A 10,614-nucleotide genomic window follows, 5' to 3' on the forward strand; every position below is an offset into this window, starting at 1 on the left:
GCTGCACATAATATGGCTGTCTATATATTTTAGAAATTCTTCCAAATGTATTATATTTCCAAATACACTCATCATATATGATCTTTCAGATACTATACTATAAATGGCTGAAGCTTTATAATTTCCAAAGCTGAAGCTTTGCCATTTCCTTTTAAAATATATTTTTAAATTCTGATATGAAAGGTTATTTGTGCATAATTTTGAACTTTAGAGAATATCGAGGACTTCCCTGGCAGTGCAGTGGTTAAGACTCCATGCTTTCCTGCAGAGGGCACAGGTTTGGTCCCTGGTTGGGGAACTAAGGTCCAGCATGCCACATGGGATGGCTAAAAAAAATTACTCACTTTATTACACCCAGAGATAACTGACAATATTAGTCAACTTATTTTCTTTCTTATGCATATGTTTAACAAAACTCATTTATTTATCTTCCTTTTTGTTACCCAGTGGTATGTTGTGCCTACATTCCCATGCCATTAAAAAACATTCAAAAAGCCTCATTTTTAATGTTATCTTCTTCGTAAATGCCTTACTGGTTTTACTGTAAAATCATGGTACCACTGTAAAACTGTATAGAATTACAGATGATAAAACATGGAAGACTCTTTTATACTTAAAATCTCATTATTAATATAAAATCATTATAAAATTAAGCTACAAAAGTTTTTCTTTCTACAAACAATTTGAAATTGTGGTTAACTGTTTACCTACATTTTGAGGCTATATTACTTGTTTGATTAAGGTGATACATTCAGGCCAATCCACTTTTGGCTCCACTTTACTTACCTATTGTCTATTTATTGTGTCATGATGTCAGTTTTGATCTATACCTTCCTACCTCTAGGCATCTTTGCCTAAAAAGGCAGCCCTAAACCCATCACAATTATAAGCACATCAAAGACTATCTTCTTTGCTTAGCTGCAGAAATCTATACAAGACTGTATTACATGTGTAACTTAAGAGAGACATAAAAGTTTTCAGTAAAATTCCTAAGAAAGCATGATTATCCAACCTTTATTTTTCGTGGTGACATAACGTTGTCAATCATAGAATGTGGCATATTAACACCAACTTTTAATTGCCCTTATATATAGATTTTTCCTGTTAGATGTGGATTTTCAGGTTATACCTTTCTATCATTTAAATATTTAACATATTTTTGAATTCTAATATACTAGATCACAATACTATAAAACAAGAGGTCTTCTTTTCAGAATTCTCCTACTCATAAATGGACAGTAACTTAGCAAAAGATAACAATAATCTTAGGTGCAAACATTGAACAATATGGGCTTTAACCCAACTTTTTCTCCTTTTCAACGTCTCAAACCTTCTCTGACTTACTTATTAATTAGACTAGTTAACCGTGCTGATCCAGGATAGAATTGTTCCCAAATAAATTTTTGCAAGTAAATAATGAAGAATTTTGCCTGAGGATTGATATGTTGTAGTAAAAGTAACTAATTAGACCATGAAGTTAAGAGCAAAAAGAATAGCTGCTAACTTGGCTAGTATAGAGTACAGGAAAAATACCTTGTATCAATAGTCCCCAGTTGTAGACAGACAGATTCAGGCAGTTTTTATGCTACAAACTTTAAGAATACTACCCTGGTAGTCAAGAAAGCCAAGTCCTAGTTTGGCTAAACAAGTCAAGACTAACCATGTGACAAGTCACTTTTGGGGATCTCAGTTTGCTCATCTATAAAATAAGAGATAACTAGACGAGTCTTTTCAGCACTAAAATTCTATGCATATGAGTGCATATAATTAAACAACCCAAATTAAAATGCTATATACAATATACAACTGTGGGGGGAAAAATCATTTGTGCATAGATGGTAAAGAATCCTCCTGCAATGCATGAGACCTGGGTTCGACTCCTGGGTTGGGAAGATCCCCTGGAGGAGGGCATGGCAATCCATTCCAGTATTCTTGCCTGGAGAATCTCTGTGGACAGAGGAGCCTGGCAGGTTACACTCCATGGGGTTGCAAAGAGTTGGACATGACTGAATGACTAAGCACAGCACACCTAGTGGTACAAATAAATTTGAATATTCTCTTAGAGGGTGAACTACTTTATTCAAAAATGCTTTTGAATTAAATCCTCTTACATACTGCCTTTAAAAGACTTACTTTATGCTGAAATTTACTTGAGCATAAGATTGCATAAGATGTAATATCAAGGTGTCCAAGCAAAGGAGCTAATGTAGAAAGAATAATTTCTAAGTAAATAGAATGATTTCACATATATTTGCCAACAAAAGTCATAAAATTATTGAACTTTAGAGCTGAATTTGGACTTCTTACAGATATTTTACATGTATTAAGTTCTCCATTCAGAATTTATATCAATTCTTCCTATACTTTTACCATGTCCCCAAGATGTCTCTTTGCACACAAAAAATATTTGTTATATTGTTGGTGTATAAAGTTTGAGTTAAAGTCATGCATCTTCCTTATCAGAATGAGGTAGTATCTTTAGGTTATTTTAAATATCTTTATAGCTCACAAAATGGCTTCATATAACCATAAATCTATATTCTCAAGGGGAGTAAGAGAAGAATCAGGGTTTTCCTAGTGACATAAAGAAAATAAAATGCCCCTCATGCCCAGGTCTAATCATCCTACAATTTGCTGTGATGTAGAATTCCATTTCAAGCTGATCTACTTCAGCCTCCACCACAGACATACACACCTCTCAAGAAACACAGATGTCAGGAACTTGTAAAGCATTCCAGTGATGCACTATGACTAACACTTCCCTTGTGACTCAGCTGGTAAAGAATCCACCTGTGATGCAGGAGACTTGGGTTTGATCTCTAGATTGGGAAGATCCCCTGGAAAAGGGAAAAGGTACCCACTCCAGTATTCTGGCCTGGAGAATTCCATGGACTGTATAGTCCATGGGGTTGCAAAGAGTCAGACACGACTGAGCGACTTTCACTCACTATGACTAACTCCAGTGGCCTTGCAAAGTGCCAATTAAGGCTATCTTCTCCCAGTTCCAAGTTCAAGGACATGATGTTGGTAACTCAAAACTGGCTATTGTAGAAATATTTTACACCACAGAAATCAGGAAAATGGTTGGTTTGGGGGCTTTTGTTGGGTTTGGTTTTTGAAGAGCTGGTTGTTAGTCATTTAATAGCACATGACTGAGGTAATCCCAGGTTATGGTTCCTGACAGCCAAGTGTCCATATATCAAAGACAAGACCTGTAACTGTTCCTACTTGTACAACTCCCAGAACTGAATTTTTAACTTTCATGAATCCTTCTCCGGATGGATATGAGAGAGAGTAAGGTCCATAAAATAGGTAATTTATTGCTTGTCTTTGAACCTATATAGCAATGTTGTTCAATAGAAATATAATGCAAGCCACATACTTATTAACCTTAAATTTTCTACATGTTAAAAGTATATCTTAAATTACATGTTAAATTTCATCAGAAATACTTTATCTGTATTTAGAGTTCATAGTTTTCAGTTGAAGAAGTAATTTCAGGTACCCAAGTTGGTCCATACATTCTTTAAAAGTTTTTACAATTACTGAGAATCAGTTTTTAAATTTAAAATTTTTAAATAGATGAAATTAAAAAATTCGTTCCTCAGTCATACTAGCCATGTTTCAAGAGTTCAACAGCCACCCATAGTAGTAGTTCCCATACTGGACAGTGCAACTATAAAGCATCAGAACCTCAAAAGTCTTGCAGACCCTTGAGCCTCAACACTGTGCCAGTGTGATCTGTGGAATAAAATGATAAACTCTTCAGTGCTTTAGTTTTCTGAGACAACAGTAATCTTAGAGGAATAAGCAGTTAATAATTCAACTATTTAATCATAGACGTTCTAATGATTGCTCTAATCATTAAATCACTCACATGATAGAGCAGCTGCCATTTGTGGCATGTCAGGTTATTTTAAAACCAACTCATCAAGCTGTAGCTCATTTTGAAGAAGAGCTTAACCTTTTTAGATGTTAGTAGCTAAAAATGCTAAGCATTTATAGAATTTCTTTAAAGGACTTTACAAGATTAATTATAATTAATCTTATAATAATGCATTGTTCCTGTTAGTGAATTCCTGAGGTCAAAGAAGGCCTTTCTATGTAACAAAAATGTTCAACAATCAATTTGTCATATATTCTATACTACAGTGTATATAAATTCAAGTCTTAAATATCTCACTCCTGAGAGATGAACAAGAAAAAATGTTCACCTTAAGTAACTTTTCTGATCCCGACTACAATAAACTAATCTCAACACAGAAAAAGTCCTTTTGTAACAGTCATCATTTATGTACTGTCTGTGAAACAAGTACAACTTTCTTGATTATATGAAAAAGATCTTTAAATCCCGTTTTTATGGTACTTAACATCTAAACTGCCATCAGAACCATAATAACACCATCCATTTTTACATGCCTTCTGGTTTTCTGAGTGCTTACCTGCATCATTTTATTATCTTAGCAACCCTAAGAGATACACAAGACAGATGTTTTGTCAGTTTTTTGAATGAAATTCAGAGAGGCTGAGTGCCTTGCATACATATTACATAGTGATCAATGCAACAGCTAGAGTTCAGCCACTCTTTATCAAGTGCATACTTTTGGTGAATATGTTGAACACTGCATTATCTCATTTAATGGTCACAGTAATCTTATATCTCTTTTACAGATGAAGAAAGTATGATGTACAGAGATTGTTACATATAAGTCCTTCTTTCTGAAAGCAAGTATTCTCTACTCTGCTGAGTCCAGAAATGAACTATTATCAAAGTAGGAGAATAAAAGAACCAATCTTCATCAAACAAAAATTACTATAGACTAGCACACGTTACTTGCCCAGCATAGTTCTATGCTTGGCAATTACCATCATATTTCATATTTATAACAACCAAACAACCGTTAAGAGTTAAATATTACTTTTCCCATTTATAAGTAAGGACAGAGACTCAAGTGACAGAAGCAGAATTTAAAACCATTCCTGTTTGATTCCAAATCTTAGACTCTGAACCACTCTGTCATTCTGCTTCTGAATTGCTAGTTGACTGTAATTTCCCATATATATCTTACTGCCTAATGTTACTTATTTTTTGAGTTGTTTTGTCTTTTGTGGGGTGGGAGGTTGTCATTAAAAAAAAAAAGATAGGTTTACTTTGTCATCTTTGTTTACCAAATTATCCTGAGGTTTACTTTGTCACCTTTGTTTACTGAATTATCCTAACGATGCCAAAAGTTAGTACCTCTACCATTTTCACAGCATAATGCAGGAAAGTAGCTTTGATCGGTGTGTCCTACAATCTTTAGAATAACCTTGAGCAGTGAGCTGGCAGATTATAGTACTACTATGGAACTGAATTTCCCTACCTTAGACTTTGAGCTCTAAACAGTTCCTTCACCTATTCAGTGGTAAACATCAGCAATTTCTCCAAAGTTAAAGGAAACTGACTTGTTTGTTGAGTGTTTTGATTTAAAGTTGTATTTATAACAACAAAATATGGGATAGAAGACTAAGCATTGTTACAGTAAATTTGCTTAAAGTGTAGCTAAATAATTTACATTAACAGAGGCCATGAAGTGTAGGTGCGGAGTGATTCCTTAAGTCAAAAAAATCTTTTTTCTTATGGACTTCTCATTTCACCTTGCCTTAATAATCAGAAAGACAAGTATTTAGATCTTCTTAACACTTTTTCATAACAAATGGTATGTTAACCTGAGTACGATAAATGCTTCTGGGGCAAATTTTCTGTTAAAATTCAATTTGCTTCTTTTTTATTTTCTGGCTAAATTCCACAATTAGTTGGTTACTGTGTTCCTGGTAAGATTGCCTCTAAGAAGGAAGTAAAACAAGTTTGTGCGTATACATATATATTGCACGGTCAAAAGTGAAGACAAAATGTGAAAGAGAAGCATGTTGTTTCTAGTAAAACTCATTCCTTATCTAGAATTAGGTGTACTCATAAATATATGTACTATAATAAGTAAAGATGGCTGTTTTCATTATTTTTTAGAAAATATATAGTCTTTCAAGCTAATAGTCTAGATATTTGTGATGTATTCATTTAAGCAGAAGAAATAGCTGGCAAATGTTTTATGTCAGGTGGTATGCATGCTGTTTATAACCTTTCTTCTCTTTATTCAGTGTAAGGTAACTAGATGTGACAGGGTATGACATATCACAGAGATGACTCAGGTCAGGAACTGCAAGAAGTCAGAAAAACAGTACCTTTTAAAAGGGCCTAAATAAATAGTACTTAAAGATCTGTAGAGTGTAGTATAGTCTTTTTTTCTTTTTTAAACCCTGTTATCTATCAAAAAGAATTGAGTTCAACTGCTTAAATGTTGAGGAAAGTCTTTTACTCAGAGGAAAGTGAATTAGGGTAATGTGCCCTGCTAATTCGGGCTGGGGAGGAATCTCTTGTTTCCTTTAAAATTAGGAGTGCCTACCGGCAGACATATCTGTTTGTTTAGAGTTTATATATCTATTTGTCGACCAAAAATTCAATGATAACGATTCCATTACCTACTTTTCCTTTTTGTCTGAAGCCTTTGCAATTGTTTAGCTTTCATTATGAATTCCTGTCCCAAAGCATGGGATTTCAACAAAGAACATGGTTAGATCACAAAGCTTGCTTTTTTTTTTTTAAAGGGCTGAATTTTTTTTCTGTCATAGGAAAACAACTGTGTACATTAGTAAATGGTAAAGTATGACATACACTTGGAGAAATGTATATACTGTAAGTGTTCAACTCAGTAAACATACCCATATAACAGCCAGATAATAAAACTGAACTTCACAACACCCTAACAAGTCTCCCTTGCCCCACCTTCTCAAACCTCCAAAGGATAAACATTTCTGACTTCTAATACTACAAGTCAGTTTTAACTGATCTTGTATGAAAATTGTCTGTCCTTCTCTAGAAATATTAATAGGTTCATTCATAAATGTATGTACTTCAGTAACATATGTTGATGACTAGTAGGGTCTTTTTGGGCAGGGCTGGAGTCTGACTTATTTCACTTAAGATTACTTTTGTGAAATGCACCCATATTATGTATATTATTCCATTGTATATAGCAATATATAACACAATGTATTTATTCATTTTGTCAATGATGGGTATTTCAGTTGTTTCCAGTTTGGGGTTCTTATAAATAGTCTTCTAAATATCCATTGTGAATATACCCATCCATTTCTATATATATTCAACTTCAATAGATACCTCTAAAGATTTCTTCATAGTAGCTAAAACAATTTATATTTTTGTCATCAGTACATGAGAACTACAGTTTAGTCACATCTTTGCCAACAGTTGTTAGCGCCATCATCTTAACTCAATCTGAAGGGTGTATACTGCTATTATAGATGTAGTTTGTATTTCTTTGGTGACTTCTGAAACTGAGCATCTAGTTATATGTTTTTGGCAGTTTGAGTATGTTTTGTACAGTTCTTTTTCTCATGTTTTTTCAGCTCTTTATATAATCCTAATATTTAACTGCAAATATTTTCTACTACTCGAGTTCCCCTTTTTGCTTTTCTAATATTATATTTTGATGAGAAGTTTTTAGTAGTAATGTACTGCAGTTTCTCAGTTTTTCTCATTATGTTGATTAGATTTTGTGCCCTGTTTAAAAATGTTTGTAATACTCCAAGGTATTGCAGAGATATATTATGTTTTAAGATCTTTGTCTTACCTTTTATACTTCAATCTATAATCCATATAAAATTTATTTTCTGTATACATTGTGGGGAAGGGTTTTAAAAATGTGTGTTTTAACCACATGGATATCCACAAGAACCAGCACCCATTACTTAAAAGACTAACCTTTCTCTATTGCTCTTCAGTGTCACCTTTGTTTTAAATCAGGTAATTGCACTGTATCTATCATCATTGTTTCAACTACTATAGAGTTATAAAAGGTCTGGGTTTCTAGTTATGTGAGTCTTTTCCGTTTGTTTTTGTTCACAATTGCCTGACTATTCTTGGCCCTATGCACTTGCATTTCCATTTTACAAACAACTATCAACACAGAAAGCTCTGTTAGAACTTTAATTGGGTCTGCATTCAATCTGTTAAAATCAGTTTAAAAGGAACTGACATCTGTAGAACACTGAATCTTCCATATATCTTTCCATTTATTCAGGTCTTTACTTTTTATGAATATTTGATAATTTTCAATGCAGAAATTCTTAATTTCTAAATATTTAGGATATTATGCGATTATAAGTAGTAGTATATTTTGGGTTTCATTTTCTGTATGCTTTCATAAGTAAATTTTTGTGTATTTGTCTTATATGCACTGATTTCTTTTTAAAAAGGAGACTGGAGCAGATATGTGGAACAGAAGCACCATTGAGAAAGAAAGAAAAGAGTGGCTCCTGAAGTTACTTAAGAGAGACTACAAACCAACAACAATAAAACAAAACTAATAACCAAATTATAGTGGTCCTTGTCTACTAATGGCCTATACCTGGATATCCTGTAAACTGTTTTTTTTTTATCCTCTACCTATTCTCTTGTTTTCCATTGGTATGATATTATCTCTTAGCATTGCCAGTTATTTTTACTGAATTCTAATTATTGAATTAAAAAATTATACATGTATCAATGGTGTTATATTCCTCCAGAGAAGATTTTCCTTTTCCTGTGTTGGGCAAGAAGAATGAGGGATAACAACTTTAATCCAGTCAGTAAATGTGCTAAATTGATGCTGGGTTGTAATTTTAGTAAAATTCAGCCTACCTCTGACCTTCCTCTATACCTACGTGTGTGTGTGTGTACATACATACATACACAAAGACACATATAATAATGTTATATATATTGTTTATGATACAATTTGTGGCAAGTGAAAAAGATAAAATTAAAAAATTTTATCCAGGTTTTTATTTCTTCTCAGATGGAATTCTCGTGTGATGCAAACTCTTCCACTCTACTTAATATTGTCTTATCTTTCAAGTAAATCTTGAATTTTATTGGATATTAGTGTGCTTACAATATTGCGTTAATTTCAGGTATACAGCACAGTGGTTCAGTTACACATATATTCCGTTTTTTCAGATTCTTTTCTCATATAGGTTATTATAGAATATTAAGTACAGTTCCACATGCTATACAGTAGATCCTGGTTATCTGTTTCCCAAGATCCTAGTTTATCCCTCCCCGCAACTTTTTCCTTTGATAGCTGTAAGTTTGTTTTTGAAATCTGTGTGAGTGTGGTTTTCTTTTCTTTTTTTTAAATCAGCTCATTTATATCATTTGTTTAAATTCTACATATGAGTGATAATATATTTGTCTGTCTCTATCTGACTTCACTTTACTTCGTATAATAATTTATAGATCCATCTATGTTCCTGCAAATGACATTATTTCATTCTTTTTTATGGCTGAGTAGTATTACATTGATATTTTTACTAATTCTTCCTTATCCATTCCTCTGCCTGTGGACATTTAGAGTGCATTCATGTCTTGGCTGTTGGAAACAGTGCTTCTCTGAACACTGGGGTGCATGTATCTTTTCAAATTATAGTTTTCTCTGGATATATATATGCCCAGGAATGGGATTCTTGGATCATATAGTAGTTCTATTGTTTAGTTTTTTTAGGGAACCTCCATAGTGGTTGTACCAATTTACATTTCCACTAATAGTGTAGGTGGGTTCAGTTTTCTACACACCCTCTTCAGCATTTGTTTCTAGACTTTTTCATGATGGCCATTCTAACCAGTATGAGGTGATGATACTTCATTGCAATTCAGATTTGCACTTCTCTAATAATTAGTGATGTTGAGCATCTTTTCATGTACTTTTTGGCCATTTCTTTGGAAAAATGTCTATTTAGATCTTTTGCCCATTTTTTGATTGGTTTTTTTTTTTTTTTTTCCTTTTTCTTTTTTTGACATACAGCTAGCTGCATGAGCTATTTGTATATTTTGGAGATTAATCCCTTGTTGGTTACTTCATTTGCAAATATTTTCTCCTATGCTGTGAGTTGTCTCTGCATTTTATTGATGGTTTCCTTTGCTGTGCAAAGCTCTTAAGTTGAATCACATCTTTGTTTTTGATAATTACAAAAATAATAACCATTTATCTTTGTTTTTATTTTCATTGGTCTAGGAGGTGGATTCAAAAAGATATTGCAGCAATTTATGTCAAACAGTGTTCTATGTTTTCCTCTAAGAATTGTATAGTTTCTGGCCCTACATTTAGGTCTTTGATCCATTTTGAGTTTTTTTGTGTATGGTGATAACACAAAATTCTCATTTCATCCTTTTACATTTAGCTGCCCAGTTTTCCCAGCACTGTTTGTTGTAGAGACTATCTTTCCTCCATTGTATAGTCTTCTCTGTTGTACACTAGCTGACCACAGGTTCATAGGTTTATTTCTGGGCTTCCTCTCCTGTTCCATTGATCTATTATATATTTTTGTGCCAGTACCATACTTTGTTGATGACCATAGCTTTGTCAGGTGCCAGGAAGCCTGATTCCTCCAGCTCTGTTTTTCTTTCTCAGGATTTTTTTGGCTATTTGGGTCTTTTCTGTATCCATATGAATTTCAAGATTTTTTTGTCCTAGTTCTGTGAAAAATGCCATTGGTAATTTGATAGCAATTGCACTG

General features: G+C 33.4%; 1 protein-coding gene across 1 annotated transcript in view; it reads left to right on the forward strand.

The window, feature by feature from the left end:
* Positions 1–9,842, forward strand: part of LOC122703108 (WD repeat containing planar cell polarity effector) — a 267,027-nt gene extending 257,185 nt beyond the window's left edge. Inside the window, exon 17 of the mRNA XM_043917188.1 lies at positions 8,317–9,842. Coding sequence (XP_043773123.1) covers positions 8,317–8,354 — 38 coding nt within the window. The 3' untranslated portion in view covers positions 8,355–9,842. The remainder of the gene's footprint in view (positions 1–8,316) is intronic.
* The last annotated feature ends 772 nt before the right edge of the window (positions 9,843–10,614 follow it).

Source organism: Cervus elaphus, chromosome 11 (assembly GCF_910594005.1).
Source record: "Cervus elaphus chromosome 11, mCerEla1.1, whole genome shotgun sequence".
In the NCBI taxonomy this organism is placed as follows: domain Eukaryota; kingdom Metazoa; phylum Chordata; class Mammalia; order Artiodactyla; family Cervidae; genus Cervus; species Cervus elaphus.